General features: G+C 33.0%; 1 protein-coding gene across 1 annotated transcript in view; it reads left to right on the top strand.

Annotated features, from left to right (window-relative positions):
• The window catches only part of LOC111415091 (uncharacterized), a 40,427-nt gene that overhangs the window by 13,145 nt on the left and 9,750 nt on the right, over positions 1 to 17,532 (top strand). The window contains exon 4 of the mRNA XM_071199859.1: positions 1,438 to 17,532. Within this exon, the coding sequence (XP_071055960.1) occupies positions 17,379 to 17,532 (154 nt within the window). The 5' untranslated portion in view covers positions 1,438 to 17,378. The remainder of the gene's footprint in view (positions 1 to 1,437) is intronic.

The raw sequence follows: 17,532 nt of genomic DNA, 5'->3' as shown, positions 1-17,532 counted from the left end.
AGCCCCTCTTTAGAGGCATCACATTGAATAACTACAGGCAAATTTGGATTGAACTGACTTAAGATTGTTCCTTCTGTCAGAATCTTTTTTAAACTTTCTACTGTTTTACTATGTATCTCATTCCAATACCAAGCGATGTCTTTCTTAAGGAGCTCTTTGAGAGGAGCACTAACTTCTGCCATATTAGGAATGTATTGCCTTAGATAATTAAACAATCCTAAAAGTCTTTGAAGTGCTTTGATTCGTGGTTATTCACTTTTAAAATAGCCTCAATATGATCTTTATCAGCCTTAACACCGTTTACATTAAAAATGTGACTGAAATATTTTATTTCATTTTGTTTATAAATAAATTTTTCTTGATTGAATTTGACGTTGAAGTTTTTAGCGTTTTTTATTATTTGTTTTACGGGTTGATCATGTTTCTTCTCTGTTTCTGTCGCTATAAGAATATCGTCAAAATAGATTATTATGTCATCTTTATCAATATTACTAAAATATTTATTATTGAGTTCTATAAAAGCTTCCGGTGTACGTGGTTCAACCTGAAAGGTAATCTCAAAAACTTATAGTACCCAAATGGTGTGCTAAATGCACAAAGATTTGTGGACTCGAAACTAAACTTAACATGCCAAAAGCCTTTTTTAATGTTCAATACACTAAAGAATTTTTTATTATAAAGCTTTGTACAAATTTCGTCAAATGTAGGGATTAATTCATATTCCCTCTAGATAACTTTATTGAGTTCATGAGGATCTAAACATAACCTCAGTTTATCACCTTTTTCAATAATTATTAAATTACTACACCACTTATCTGGATATTCAACTTTTTGTATGATATTCATTTTTATTAATTTATGTATCTCAATTTTTAATTTATTTCCAATCTTATTTTATTTCATATTGCTCAGGAAATACACCCATTCCAGAAAAAAAATTTTATGTACTTTTTGAAATTCTTCCTTTGATTGCTTTTCTATCAAATAAATTGAAACTGTTTTTTGAATCAATTTAAGTTTTATGCTACTATCTAGCATGATTAAATTTATAATAGTGTATACCTTTTTAAAGTTGAACTTTTTAAATTTATACGAGCAAAATCTTGCGGAAATGAAAACTAATGTTACTTAATGAGAGTCATAAAAAGATTAAATAAATTTAATTATACATACCTATATAGTGTTTCTGTATTTACGAACTTTTTGCAAACAACTTGTTTCCACTTGCATGAAACAAGAAGAAACTGCCGTATGCGCAAGTCAAAGCAGATACGAGAATAGACGAACACCAGCCGAGACTCGACTAACGAAGTTTCGATTTTTGCCGAACATTCGGTTGATTTTTGGCTGAAAATCGTATTTTGGCCGAAACTGGCTGAAACCGAATCCGGATCTTCGGCTGGACACTATTCATTACATGTTTTTTTTTTGTTTCAGCTTTTGTGCGAACATGGATTTATGATGATCAATCATTGTGCAACTAAAATGGGGCCACTACGTTGATAGTAAATATTTTGTCCGATATTCAATGGAACTTCGCTCAGTAGGTCTATCAAGTTAATTTCGAAAAATGAAAATTGTAGCTGAACGTGACTTTCCACTGTCACATATGGGTTTTTATCAGACCAACATGCAATAATATACACATTTATATTATTTCCACAATATGCTGTTGACATGTCTCAATAATTTCATATTTGTGAAATATAGTTGGGAACCAGTCTTTTATGGCTGTGCTATGGATAGGTACGCAAGCGTTCTACCAAGTATGATTTCCAGAAAACTGGAATAATTCTTTGTGGAATGCATGTGTATGTGCAACCTGTACATTTTGGGATCTGCTTTTTTAATAATTTGTTTTATTAAAGTTCCCAAAATGTAACTCTTCCTTATAACTCTGCTCATTTTTCTGTGTACTGGATATTATGTAACTGTTCACATAATTATTTTGAATCATTCAAAATTTTGTGTAAGTATCATTTTTAAAATTATAACCCAGAACCCAAATATTAATAATAAAAGTTGCACTCAATATTTTGAATGTTAAGAACATCATGTTGCCATCATAGTTGAGTGATGATGCTCAATGTCCACAATGATTGTTCGAAAAGGACTCGTCTTGGCTAAAGAGGTTAAGATGAGGTCTTTTCGAGATATATTCGTGTTTTTTTTTTCCTTTTTTCGGTGGAGAATCTTGGTTTACAGCTGGCACTGGTGGTCTTAGTGGATGATCAGTAATAGTGTTTTCCTGTCCGACTCTATGGACGAGCAACTACTCTCTGAAGAACGTTCTGATACTTCATACTCATTGCTTTCTTCCGCGTACACATCCTCGTTTTCAGAACCTTCTTTGTAAGCTAAATTTGGAATTTTACGCAAATTAAATTTTGTTATTCCAGTTCTTGTGACTGTATACAAATCTTGATTATGATCACTGTGATTATTGACTCCTGACGAAGTATTTGCAACGAAGTGTTAGGCAGTTTAGGTGGATTACGATTATTACTGTCAGTTGTCACCTCGTTACCAACAATAGAAGCACTTGACCGCTTTTTAGATCCATTATAAGCATTATTAATATGATCATTTTCATTAATCTCAACCTCAACCGCAGAGGTGCTTGAATGTAAATCAGTCGGATTCAATTTTGTTTCATTATGATCATTATCAGTTATTATCTTAATGGCAACAGACGAGGTACTTTGCATCACTCTAGGCTGGTCAGTCAAGTTCTATCAAGTTAATTTCGAAAAATGAAAATCGATGCTGAACGTGACTTTCCACTGCCGCATGTGGGTTCTTATCAGACCAACATAAATTTGTATATTATTTCCACAATATGCTGCTGACATGCCTCAATAATTTCATATTTGTGAAATATAATTGAGAACCAGTCTTTTATGGCTGTGCTATGGATAGGTACGCAAGCGTTCCACCAAGAATGATTTCCAGAGAACTTGAATAATTCTTTGTGGAATGCATGCGTATGTGCAACTTGTACATTTTGGGATCGGCTTTTTTGGTAATTTGTTTTATTAAAGTTCCCAAAATGTAACTCTTTCTTATAACTCTGCTTATTTTTCTGTGTACTGGATATTATGTTATTAATAAATGTTACTCAGATCGTGTTTCCATACGCTCGTACTAATCTACGCCGAGCAAACATCTCGAAACGATACTATTTTCTATTCGAAATTTTAATTTTTTGCGTCTATATTTTACGGCTTCCCACCCATTAGAAGCAGATGCAGTGTTTTTATTTGTAACATTTATTTTAATGTCCCCACGGAAACGTGATTATTGGGGTATTAGAGGAAATAAATCTCTTATCATCATTACTGCTCAATGAAATTTTGTTTATATTATTTTTGTTTTATTTTTGATGATTATTTGAACGAATACTATTGAAATCGCTTAATTTAATTGAATCATTAAATAGAGCGTTTTCGAAATCTTTAAAGGTTAATAATTTTGAAGCGGTTCTTCCAATTCCTTTTACTTTAGGTGATATTTCTTTATTATTAATCTTTAATGTGTATACTTTAGCTCTTAATGCAATAAATTCTGTTAGAATATTATCTCCCTTACATTCATCCTTAAATTTACCTGGAACTTTTTTATTCATCAAAGGAATTTTCCAAATGTTATTAGAAGACAGATCTGAGATATCAAATAAATCAATATTAAGCCGGATTTATATTTGTCTGACGTGTCGTGTTGTGACGCGTCAGAACGGTATCGGTTGAATACGTTTACTATGGTGAGATTTATATTTGTGTGTCGCAATGTGTTGTGGTGCCTTGTGTTGTGTCGCATCAGCAGCGATCCCGATATCCGTCACAGCAGTGGAGTGGGAAGTGACGCATAACGACAGATCAGACAAGTGTACACCTGTTTTATAACTCGTCAGATTTGCGTTTCTTCTTTCTTTCGATATTAAATTTATTACATTTAACATTATCAGCATCGCTCTCAAGCTCTTTAACCAGGCCGTGAAATTCGCCCTCTGTTCACTGGATGAACCCAATATCTTCTCTGTTTTTCTTTTTTTTTTAAAGAGTTGCCAGTACCATAAAATGAATATCTTCTTCATAATCTAAATCAAAAGATTCATGGGAAAATATTATAGACCCACGTATGAACTCTCTGAGTGCTACGATTGTATTGATTCAAAATATCGTCAGAGTGCGTCAGAACACAACATATAAATGTGAACACTAATCATTACGTCAGAGCGCATCACGACACAACACGTCAGATAAATATAAATCCGGCTTTATAGCGAATAGCATCATAAATAGAATAATTTTTCATATACATAAGTTGAACATGAAATTTACTATCTAGAATTTGTTTAACAAAATCGTAGTGAAAGGAATACATTAATGTTTTCGATAGCTCCAATACAGTAAAACCTATATAAATAGGTTTATTAAAAATTATTTCTGTTTTTTCTAATTCAATTGAAACGATATTTTCGCTAAAAATTTTTAAACATTTATATTCAAGTTTTGATATATATTTTCGAGCGCTCGCCCAATTATTACAAATAACAATTTTCCTTTTTTTTCTATCATTCTCCATAGTTTTTCCGAAATGTGCATTAATAATTAATTTAAAGCAATTTTTTTCGAATTCATTTTCAGCCTTCATTCGCAATTTCGTATTTAAATCTATAAACCGCTTTAGCCAGGGTGATTGTTTAAATTTTAAAATACGTTTTACATTATCAATCTGAATACCCAATTTAACAGCTTGTTTTAAATTAATATAGTGAATTATATATGAAAGTTTATTATTAAGCGTACATAGTAATTTGAAAACGGATCTGTTTGGAGGTTTGATATGTTCAGGGAGTAAAGGAAAATCGCTGTAAAAATCGTGTAATTCTCTTGGTACCGATAAATCCACTTCTATGATATATCCATATTCAGAATCATCGGCAACATTTAATACATTAAAATTTGTATCATCTAACTAGCTAAATTCATTAATCGGCATATATTGACTTTGAGCCCAAACATATATGTTAGTTGCATCCCAATACATTAAGTATGTGTGAAAAGGATCTCCATCGAAATTATTGGGATCGTATGGATTATTTGCTTTAGCATACCGATGAATGGATTGAGTAATTCCACCTCTAATTGAATCGTTTATTACAAAAAGGGCCTAAGTCACATTGCTAGAGTTTTGAGAAAACTAACAAAAACTATTTTATTTTGAGCAGCAGCAGATTTTTCAAAGTTTTTATATATGAACTGTTTTATTAGATATCAGTCTTATATTATTTAGAATTTAGTGGAAAATGATAAGATTGGGGTCACTGTATTCAAGATTAAAGGTTCAGGACTTAGATCCTTTTAACAATAAATGGCATTTTAGCTTATCTTTTTTTAAGTTTATTTAAAGAAATTCAAAAAATTACAAGTAATATAAAAGTTTAATTTGCATCAGCCGAATTTTTGTTCTTTCCCTTCTTAGTTTTCCAATTTTTGATAATGTCTTCAAAAAAAAGTTTGTGTTCTTCCGTTACCCATCTGACTAGAAGTTTCAAATGCTTTACTTTCGTTTCAAGAATGGGAACCTTATCTTCAACATAGGCTTTCATAACAGGCAATTTTAAGTTACATGTTTTATTTGGCATGGCTAGTTTAAAATGATGCTGTAAAAAGCTATTATTAATAAATTCGGATACCAATATATGACCGCATAACTTTTTGTCGTGTATTATGTGATGCATTTTTGAAATTGAAAAACTTTGCTTTTCATTTCTGGGACATCTGACGAATTCATTGGATAAGCATGTCTTTTTATAATAAGAAGGCCACCAATCTTTCCAGTTTAAAATATCTTCAGTAGAAACTTCTTTGACGACAAATTTGTTATTTTTACTGGATTTGATTATTATTTCAGTATATTCATGAATGGAATAGATTCTATCAATTTTTCGTAACGATCTTTTTATGACGCCGAAGTCCCTGTCGCAGGGCAAGAAAGAATGCCCACGAATAGGATAAAACTGTTGAACTTTAGCAAATCGACTGCTGTCAACAAGGGCCATACACATTCTTACCATAGTATGGTTCTTATTTTGACCTGGACAGTTGTCTGAATATAATCTAAGTTCTCTAACATCCGGATCGACATAATTTGTAATATAATCCATTATGAAGCTGCACACTTTGTTAGGACCCTTATTGGCAATGCCCTCATGATATAAATAAAATATGCTTTCCCAGTATTTAAATTGTGAATACAAAAAACATTCACACTCAATTGCGTCAAATAAAAAAGATCTTGGACTGGAACTTCAGGTAGATGTAAATTTTGCATAAAGTCAAAGGCAATTGCTTCTATATCGTTCCGTTCTTAGTTTCTTCGGTAGTGTTTTGCAAAGAAGTGTAAAACTTTTTCGCCCTTCGCTTGTGCACTATCATTTCTGCAACTGCAGCCCTCTTTGAATTTTCACATAGGGAAGGACTTTTAATTTTTAAAGATAAATCTTCACACTGGCAACATGTATCGATTTGTGGCCGTCCAAAATGCAAATTAAAATGTTCGTGGAATATTTTTAGGTAGTAGCTATATCTTATTAGCGATTTCGGATGCTTCTCCTTAAACATCTCATACATTTTTTTAACATTTAATTTTGCGTTTAGGTAGTGATATGCCTTTCCCGAATAGTGACTCTCCTTTACGGTAAAAGAACCTATATGTTCTCGAATTAAGATATTATCTATATTTTCTGGTATGGCATTTGATTTCAATGTTTTTCCTCGCATATCCTGGGGTATTATATTATTAACCAACAAATTCTTCAACCTCTTTAAACGTTTGTTAGTAATACCATGTAAATTTAAAAAGCCGTCTGGCATACTTTTACTTTAGTGATTCCTTTCAAAACGTAGTGACAAAATGAATTTTGCCACTCTTTTCCATTTTCGTTGCGTTTTCTGTGTCTTACAACATTGGTTACTTCGATGCATCCTTACGTTATATCCTGCTCGTTTTTAGTACCAAAACTATAAAATTTGTAGAAAATATTCAGTCTCTCGTCTTCGGTTAGAGTAACAAAGCATTTCAAACGGCACCTAAAGGATAGAAAAGTTGCGTTTAATTTACTAAATTCATAGTATCTGTTTATGATTTACCTGCAGTCTTCTCCTACTGTTTTAGCAGGCACTATCTTTCCTACATGATTCTTATGTTCTGTTCCCTTTACTTTGGCTTTCTTTATAGCGTTTCGGGAATAATTATCATCATTCCTTACTCCTCTACGCCTTTTCTTGGAGGATTCATGTTGTGTTTCTGCACCACTTTCACTTTCATCTATGCTACTGTCTAACATTTTTATAAGATTCACTAGTCTATAAATCTAGGTTAGGTTTACCACGTGTTGGTTCGTGCACGTGTAGACACTACATTCCTCTATATGGTAACTTGTAAAAGGAACTAAGTCCATGGACTTAGGCCCTTCTTACACTAAATGTATTTCATGGAGTATGTAAACACAGCATGCGTTGCTCGGACTTAGTTCTTTTTAACACCAAACGAGTAGGCTTGGTCGATTTAGTTAATAAATATTAAAAGCTCAAAATCACCAAAATGTGACTTAGGCCCTTTTTGTAATAAACGATTCAATTCCTTTTTCAATAAATAACATCATATCAATATCTTTAAGGAGCTCCAATTTTACATGAGTTGATTTCAAGGATGCAGCCCAACTTAATCCTGGAGCAGTGTAAAATGCCGCAGCGTCTAATCCATAATGATTAATCGTTTAATTACGAAAATTTTCAAATACATCGCACAAAAGAAGCGCATCTGTTTTTAAATATAAATCTTAGTGTTTTACAATTGAATGTATTCCAAATATCGAGCGCATGTGAATAATCATCATCGCTTATTCCTTTATTCGCGAGAATTGAAAAGAATTTCTCTGGTTCGGGTAAGTATGTTTCATCGAATTTATCAAAATTGTCTATATAGTCGTAAAGATATATACCTTTCCGCGTAGCTAATTTGAATTGTTGAGGGTTTGGAAACCGTGCTTTAGTATGAATTAATTGTTCCGTTTTCAAATTGCCGACAAGCTCACTTAAAGATGCAGACATAAATCTATAACTATCTAAAAATACAAATTTTATTTGATTAATTTTCACTGATAGAGAAATGTATGTTTCATGGTTAACTGGAATCACGCTAATTTCATAGTTTTTTGCAAGCTCCAAAACGAAAAGATGTACAGGGTGTCCAAATTTCGATGTGCAAGATAGAAAGTTGCGGCTTTCGCGAACCTGAGCTACTTGTTTGTGAAACTTACAATGGCGCAAACCAATTTTTCATAGCCCTCTGTTTTTGATATATAGGGAGTGTTTCAAAATTTACGATTTTCAGACACCTCCTGTATCTCGGCCATAGTCTACTTTGATTTGTAAATTACAGTTAGAACATAAAGGAGATATAAATTTTCCCGTAAAATGGTCATGATGTTTGACTTTGGGATTTGTGCTTATAAAATTGCAAAGACAGATGAGGCAGTTATTTGTGGAATGGAATGCGTTTCTTTCTGCTTGCGTCATGGGATGCATACGATTTTGTGGTGCTGGCGTTTAAGATTAAGTAAAGTTCATTACTTAACCTTCCAGTACACGCGCCTTTTAATATACACAAGACTACACGCGCCGGACTGTGAGTCCGCAATCAAATAGTAGTAGTGGCCACCAGTTGGAAGATGGCGCTAATTAAAAATTTAAATAAAATTCTTTTTTTACTTTCAAATCAAAATATATTTACATAATTTCATCTTTATTGTAACATTCTGTCCAAACAACCGTGCAATGAACCAAGCACATAAATGTTTTGCAATTCTTACAGTGATATCTAGTTGGGCGGTTTTTTCTTTTGTCGCAATATGCACAATGACCTCGCTTTGGAATATCTTCGTCGTTCGGTGGTGGTGCAGCTCCTTGTAATGGCTCCTCATATCCTACAATTTCTCTAATTCTGGATGACATTTGCTTCGGAAGACAATGAAGCTGAGCTCGCTGTCGAAGATGACCATCAATTAGCGCCATTGATAAATTTCGTAGAAATTTTCTTCTCGGTTGGGTTACTGTTGGATTGTTAAATTTATAGATAACCATACTATTAATTCCAGCAATATTTAATGTTGCATAAAAAAACACCATTGGCCATCTTCGTGTATTTCTTGCACAATTGTAAGATGCGCACAATTTATCGACAGTATCAACACCGCCTTTAGTGTTATTATAATCGAGGATCATATTTGGTTTATGAGATTTTTCTGCAATGCTGTCGTCATGATGTCCACTTGAAATTAGTAAAACTTTTTTTTTTTTTTGGTTTGTATGATACTAAAGTAGCATTTTCGCGAAATCCGAACAGGCTGGACATTACAGGTCTAGATTTTGGTGGTTGGGTAAATTCTTTTGGCAACCCTTTCCTATTTTTACGTATTGTTCCCAACAACGTGAGTTTATTTTGATTTAATGCCTCCAATAATTCTAAACTAGTGAACCAATTATCGGTAGTAACATTTCTACCAGATTCTTTTATTGGTTCGCACAATCTTTGTACAACAGCGCTAGTAGAGTTGTTAACAGCATAAGGTCCATTTGGTTGCTTACCAACGTACACTTCTAAATTGCATGTAAAATAGCATTTAGCGTCCACTAATGCGTAAATTTTGATGCCATACTTATTTGGCTTACTAGGTATATACTGTTTGAACGCACAGCGTCCTCGAAACCCTTCCAACATTTCATCTATGGTTACATAATGAAAAGGGCCGTAAGCACTTCTACAGTTTACGACAAAATTGTCAAAAATAACTCGAATTGGTGCTAATCTATCAATTTCTTTTCGTTGCTCACGTGTTTCTGTATTGTCGAAGCGGAGAGTACGCAAAAGAAACAAAAACCTATTTATCGACATTGTCAGGCGAAATATTTCCATTCCGTATCCCTGAGTGCTGAATAATTCTCTAGCATTCAACCTACTTTCTTTCAAAACTCCAGCCATGTATATCAAGCCTAACAACGCCTCAATTTCATAAATATTTGTATAGTCAGCATCCCTTTCACGCGCAAAATTTGATTTGGTACGACCTATGTATTGATTTGTGCAATCAACAATTATCTTCATCATACCTTCATTGAAAAAATATCTCCAAATATCTATTTCAGTTTTTAGATTTTTAGTCGCGGTTGTAGGGCTAGGAAAATGTTTGACTAAGTTTTCAGATATTGTTCTTTCATGTTTCGGTGGTAAGTTTTTTTTTCCATTTTGTAAATCCGTCTTTACATACATAAAAGGAAACGTCTGAAGTCGGCGATTTATACACATGCTCCTCAGTATCTGAGATGTCTTGTCCACTGTCTGAACAGTCCGTTCGATCTTCCAAATGATCTACTTCATCATTGTCTTCGTCGTCCTCATACTCTGCTTCAATTGTTTTATCATCTAATGTAAAATTTTCTAAAAACGTTTCTAGTTGCAATTGTTCATTTTCATCAGAACACATTCTGAAAATTAAACGTCACATTCGAGGAAACAATTTAATTAAATCGTACTTTTATTTACCTGTTTTAGGCAGACAATACTCCACAATTAGCACTATTACTAACTACTTATGGTAAAATAACAGATTTAACCGTTTATTTACTATTTATTACTATCAAATGCACACGCTATTGCGCATCAAATATTTTTATTTGCATGGAGCTAGAAGCTCGTCAGGGGAAATATAAACAATTTAAAAAGAGACTTGCCTACCTAACAATAGATGGCGTAACTGTCAAATTAAAAGTTTAAATTTTGCGGACTGACAGTCCGTACGCGTGTACTGAAAGTTTAAAAGGTTTAATTGTTCAACGAACCATATTTGAGGATCTTGTCCTCGATACATTTTATAACTATTGTAGCACTCATTAAACGAGCATACGATGTTAAATGCAACACTGCATGCGTCATGTAATTGATAATTTAACACGTATGACATTAAGTTTGAATTAGAACAACCATCAATTTTTTTTGTAAAGATTCAAAGTCTGCGTAAATAACGAAAGGTTTCCTAAATAATAATGCTTTAAAATTTTTAAAATGAGTATTTTCGTCGGGAATTGTTAATTTAACTACTTTATGATCACTACAATTTCACGAATGTTTATTTAGTAGATCTTTTGAATTAAAATGGTTGAGACAACGATCGCAAATAAATAATTTGTTTCTATTTTTGGTAATAGATTTAAATAATAGCGGTGCTAAATTAAGCAGTAACGATGCAAATTATTTTTTCCCAAAATTAGTAAATTACAATGATTATCTTTTATTTCTTTTATATGATAATATGGTCCTACTAGTTCTAAAGCATCATTGAACCCAAAAACATTAATAGACATAGTGGGATTCTGTTTTTCAAATTTACTAATATCCGACAATTTAAGAGGAAAATCTAATCCACACAAATTAAAGATCTGTTCAATATTGTAATAATTATATGATCGCGCCTCTATCGAGTTGATTTTATATATAGAAGCCAGTATACAATAAATAAAACAAATTATCGTTTAAATTTCGAATATTAAGATTCGCTCCTTTTTTCCTACTACTTAAGTTACTTGGCAACTCTATATAGCTACCTCTATGGATGGGTGAATATTGATGCAAACCAATAAATAATTGAGTAAGAGAGGAATGCCCAACCTGAACCTCGCTCAGCGAATTCGCTCATCTCAATAAAAAAATAAAAATAATAGGTAATTAATATGCTTTTATAAAACAAAGAAAGAAACTCACCTGAAGCAAAATTAACTCGATAAATTCGTTTAAGATTGTCTTGATGCATGAAGATTTTAATATTATCCGGTTGGCTGTATTAAAATATTTGATGTCCTGTTCTTTAGTTGTGGGAATAATAAAATTACTTGATAGTTCTACATTCACTTTTACTCCACTCATTTTTTTTAATATGTTTCGGATTCTTGATTTAATGAGAGGAACACAATCTTCTAAAAATTTTTGTGGTTCTATATGCCCACATGCTATATAAGTCGCACAGTATATTTATTTTTTTTATTTTTTATACTTTCTATAAGATTTGTGTTTCGAATTTGGTCTTCTGCTCGTAGTCCTTGCAAAAAAGCATGACGTAATTGGTCCAAACCTTCTGTCTGCAGTAAGCGAATGGGATATTACCTCTTTGTCCTTTCGCTGGAATGATCAAATGTTTTACACGGACGGTTTTTTTCCGAGATTACTGCGGACGAAGATGGTAGATTTTCCCCTTTTAGACTCACAACGAAATCTTTATCTAACCATTCGGAATTTTGCTCCAAAAACGTTCTTTCATTCTACGAGGTGCTGACCATTTAATTTGAAAGACGGCAGCAGACGTTGTTGAATATTTTGATCAACACAATCGAGATCTTCAGATAAATTAAAACGTCCTGCGATATAATTACGAGCAGAAGAAATGTGTTTGCCATGTTCAACAAACTGAGACATTTTGCAGTATTTAGCAACTGAATAGAAGAACTGAATAAGCATCAAGTAACACCGTAGTGCATACCGTGCACAACTCTGCATAATCAGACTTATTTCACAACTCATTTTCTTTTAAAAATTTTTTTTGTGTAATACCTTGCGAAGGAGTCACTTCTGTGGTTGGAGGAATCTCTGCTTCTGATAAAGTTTTTTTTATATAACTATCATGATCAGTAGTGCAATTTTTAGGAGGAATATTTTCTGTTTCCAAAGAAAAAGAAGTGATATCCTGGAAATTACTTTGAAGTTGTAATGTTAGTCATTCCAGTGGCACATAATCTCTTCTTCTGTGACCTTCTTTGTTAAGTTCGGATTGATATTATCAACGTCCATATCATTCATTAGTAACAAATGCCTTTTTTATAAATTACCTGAGTCGCTATCATATTTACTTTTTAATCTTGTTGCAGACAATAAAATTGTCTCTGTAAGCTCTTTTTCACCTGTGCTGTGCCAAGTATTCAGAATTATTACACGTATATTCCAATAAAACCTGAAATATGCGAAAAACTTGTACTGGCTATCCTCCGTTTACATAACTTGTTGCGTGATGCTTACTTAGAACAGGACGGGTGTGCTTACTATGAAAATAGACAGTCTCAATATTTGTCTCAAAACGTTTTAAGATTGCCACACGGTCGAATGGCAAGATAATACTGTAAATGTACGCTAGATGTAGGTATTCATTAAACGCATAGGGATCCTACAATATATTTTCAACAACTTTTGTTATATTTAGTTTTTAAGATTTATTATATGTACATATTTAAAAGTAGAAAAAAATATTGCTTTCAAAATACATAAATGTGTATTTATTTTCTTAAACCTATTCAAACGAAATCACTATAATTATAAGCTGAAGTTGTAGTGGTCGTTTCATATGAAACAGGTGCTACAGTCTGTTGGTGCAGTATACCAAGACCGCTTGTGTGTTGACCAACTCTCGCTTGTAGTGATGTTACAACCGTCAGAATACAGATAAAGCTATACTTCGCGTAAATAACTTATCCAACTAATCCTCCTCTGCACTGTTTGTTGGTTGTAATAAGCTTTCGATAACTTTCAATCTTCTTGCGTTGGGAAAAAATTTTGTTGGTTTTAAAAGTGACTAGATCGGGTGATTTTTTATAGAAAGTAACCAGAAAAATTTAAATAAAATCGTGCCACCTAGGATTGAATGGTGTAAGTAGGAGTGAGATAAATATTTAAATCAAAGTGATTGCCACCTAGGATTGAGTGGTGTAAGTAGGAGTGAGTGAGAGGTGAACTGTAAATAAGCGTAGCTTGATCTGAAAAATTAAATGGTGGTAGGGTTTGAAATGCAAAAAACAATTTACAAAAAATAAATAAATATATTAACAATTAAAAAAAAATAAAATCAATACATTTCAAATTAACAGTAAATTATATTAGCATAATATATAATCTGTAACATATGAAAATCTAGTGTAAAAGTAACAATTCCAAATTTAAAATCAATATGCGGACTACATAGCGGTGTTAACTTAAAATGTACATGAATTAAAATTTAAATCATTAACTTGAAATACGAGTACATTTAAGAAATAGCTACCGGTGAAATTTCAACATTTGAATAAATCTTCTTCTTTATAAATTCAATCTTTTGCACAGTAAAAGTAATAAATGTAAATCACTTACTTTTTCTTAGGTAAAAATTCATACTGTCCTAAACGTTTTAGATGTTTCATCTTTTCAATAAACGGTGTATAAACTTCAAGTGAACAGTTTGAAATGTAAATTCGGAATAAATAAATTTCATACGTAAAACTAATGCGGTTAACATAGGCGCAATAACAACTGTAGGTAAACCACAAAATGAATGCGGTTAACAAAGTTTCAATAACAACTGTTGGTAAAAGAAAAAAATAAAAATTATCGAAAGGAAACTTCGAGAAACAATAGAAATACTCTCGGTATAAGAAATTAAACTTCATTTAAATTTACAAAATTTAAAACATCCATTAGAACGGTAGAACCTTTAAAGACCAATCCGATAGAATTGATTGAAGATGTTAAAATTGCAAACGTACCGTCCTTTAAAATCTCATCTTCATAACGTTTAGGTATATAGACTTTAAAATCCTGCAATTCAATTAAAACTTTGGGATATGTACTCGAGTTAACAAGTCTGTCAATTCCTATTATACGATATATTCTATTACACTCCAAACGAGAGATTCTAACGAAGGTCTTATTGGATCTCATATATATATTGTGACATGACCATAGAGAAGGATGATTCCATTCTTCGAAAAACACCTCTCAACGGTTGCCGAATCCGTGTAAAACCCCACTCAAGGGCTATATCCAATCTAAAAGTTTACAGGTTTAGATTGAATCGTTTTTTTGGTCTTTAGATCAATTAACCAAAACCACTGCTTAAAGAAAACATAGTCTATTTTATTGTAAATTAAAAATACTGAAAACTTTCCATCCACATCACATATATGGGAGACGTTTACAGTTGAGACCGATGTTGATGTTGAGACCGATGATGTTGTGGATGTTGACCTTGTTGTTGAGTGATGGTTCTATTTGTAGTGGGAATTGAGGTTGATGTAGAGATAGGCTTATCCAGTTATTTACCCCCATAGATTCTCTGTATATTATCAACGTCATACTGACTTAAGGTTTCAACTCCACCATAAAATCCATACATTACGGAATCATTTCGATTATTATGCTCCAATCCTAAAGTGTGATCAATTTCATGTATAATAACTGACAATAAATCGATTTCATTTTCATTTTTGGTGAAATTCCAATTCTCGTCTATGTCTATATGAATTTCAACTCTATCTTTATTTAAACTCGAATAATGTGCGTGTGCTAGCACACCTCCTTTACTCAAATTTACCGACGCAATATATCCTAGGATCTCGTATAAGTGTATGACTCCCACGTTTGAACCCGATTAAAATGTTAATATCTCAATAAGCTTTTTAACACGTTGACCGCCATGCGATGCACGTGTGACTCGCACTGCCCTTAATTAAGTAAGCCGTGCCACTCACATGTGTTTCGCACGTAGTATTTCATTTGAGACGCGCTGCTCAGGTTTGCTTCGTAATATAGCAGAAATCTTATGGGTGCTAAAAATGTACGGCCCACTGAACAAAAAAAATCTATTGGCCTGTACTTAAAGGTTAACATACGTATTATATCTGGTGTTGGATATATACGCTTTTTTAACAGTAATATTCTACTTTGTAGGATGATAAATGTAATGATGTATTTCTTTATTTTACAAAAAAAAATAGACACGAGGAATATAATATTTATTTTGAAGAATATAAGAACATAAAATAATTCAAAACCAAAATACAAAATTCTTATTTATGGTAAATTTGCTGATCATACTAAGTATAAATCAAAGCGCAGATTATATAAGAAAAATAACATTTTGTTGATCTAATCTTTTTTATAGTATACAGGTATGGGCAGAAGTAAAACAAGGTATGCAATAAAACTTATCGCACTGAACACACTTATAACGAGACGGAGGTGCCTGTGAAGTAGCATACTTTCTGCCATGCAGTTCAGATAAGTTTTTGTAACAAACCACACATCTACGACGATTACTTGTGCCTACTTCTTCAATAAAATGTCTTTCCGTTGATGAGGGCTTTTCCTTCGGCGTAATACAAAGCAAATCTTTGGTAATTTCTTCTCTAAACTCGTTTGTACAAAATAAATGCATTTACGATTGTTGAGCCCAAGAGAATTTCGATGGCCATTTTGCGGTACCATTTGATACTGCGCCTAAGACGAGATGCATAGGCTTTTATTTGGTCGGACAGATCGATGAAACTCTTATTCTCGTTGTAGTCTTTGATAGCTACTGGCTTTTGTTTTTCAGATCCACTTCGAGATTTTACTAAAACCATATTATTTGTATGCTTTGTTGTCAACATCAAAATTTCACGTTTATCACACCATTTTATTATTACTACTCCAGAGTCACTTTCCTTGGCAATACTTTCTCCTTTTTTGAGTTTTTTACTTACAATTTCTTTCGGATTTCCTTTTCTGTTTCTTCTTAGGGTTCCTACTAGATGAGTTTGTCTATCTAATAACTTATGTGCAAGTTCAAGGCTTGTATAGTAATTATCTACATATATTGTACGCCCACTATCCAATAAATTTTTACAAAGTTCCATCACAATAGACGTGGGCACACTTCCAGAAGCACTTTTTTTTTCTGTTCCGCAATAAATTTTGAAGTCATAAGTATAGCCTTCTTCAATACAAACTTTAAAAATTTTTGTCTTTTGTTTTTTATAAACTGTAAAAAAACGAGTCGTCCTCGAAATGGCACTAAAGTTTCATCCACGCACACATTACATGTGGGACGCACAGCATCTTGAAATTTTTGGCTTATGTAATCCAAAAGCGGTTTGATTTTGTAAAGTCTATCCGAAACATCCGGGTGTTCATTGTTAGAGAAATGCCAATTGCTCAAAAGAAGTTCAAATCGGTTACGAGACATTACTGATTTTATTTCATTCGAATAAAGAACATTATTTGACCAATAGCAAACCAGCTTAAGGTGGAATTTCGTTGCGACGTCCAGCGTTCGCGGCCCGCCGCGACGTCCGGCAGTCAAGCACTAATACAATGCATACAATGGAATTGATTTCGTTGACGCGGCGCGTCCCGACGGCTCAGCGGCCAGCCGTCGACGGCTGCGTCCCGACTGCTCAAAAACATGTCGAGACGCGAACGCCAACCGTGACTTTATATTTGAGAGGTTATATTTGCATGCAGAGTTCGTATTTAGATTAAAAATGTCGCAAAAATTTTCTCATGATGATGACGAATTATTAATTGAACAAGTACGTGAATATCCTTGCATTTACGACCATGCAAATAAGGACTTTAAGGATCACCAGATTCGGGAAAATGCGTGGAATAAGATTGGTGTAGTGTTATTGAAGAAAT

This window comes from Onthophagus taurus, chromosome 11 (genome assembly GCF_036711975.1).
Source record: "Onthophagus taurus isolate NC chromosome 11, IU_Otau_3.0, whole genome shotgun sequence".
In the NCBI taxonomy this organism is placed as follows: domain Eukaryota; kingdom Metazoa; phylum Arthropoda; class Insecta; order Coleoptera; family Scarabaeidae; genus Onthophagus; species Onthophagus taurus.
The sequence above is the reverse complement of the archived record's forward strand: the minus strand, read 5'-3'. Positions and strand labels throughout refer to the sequence as shown.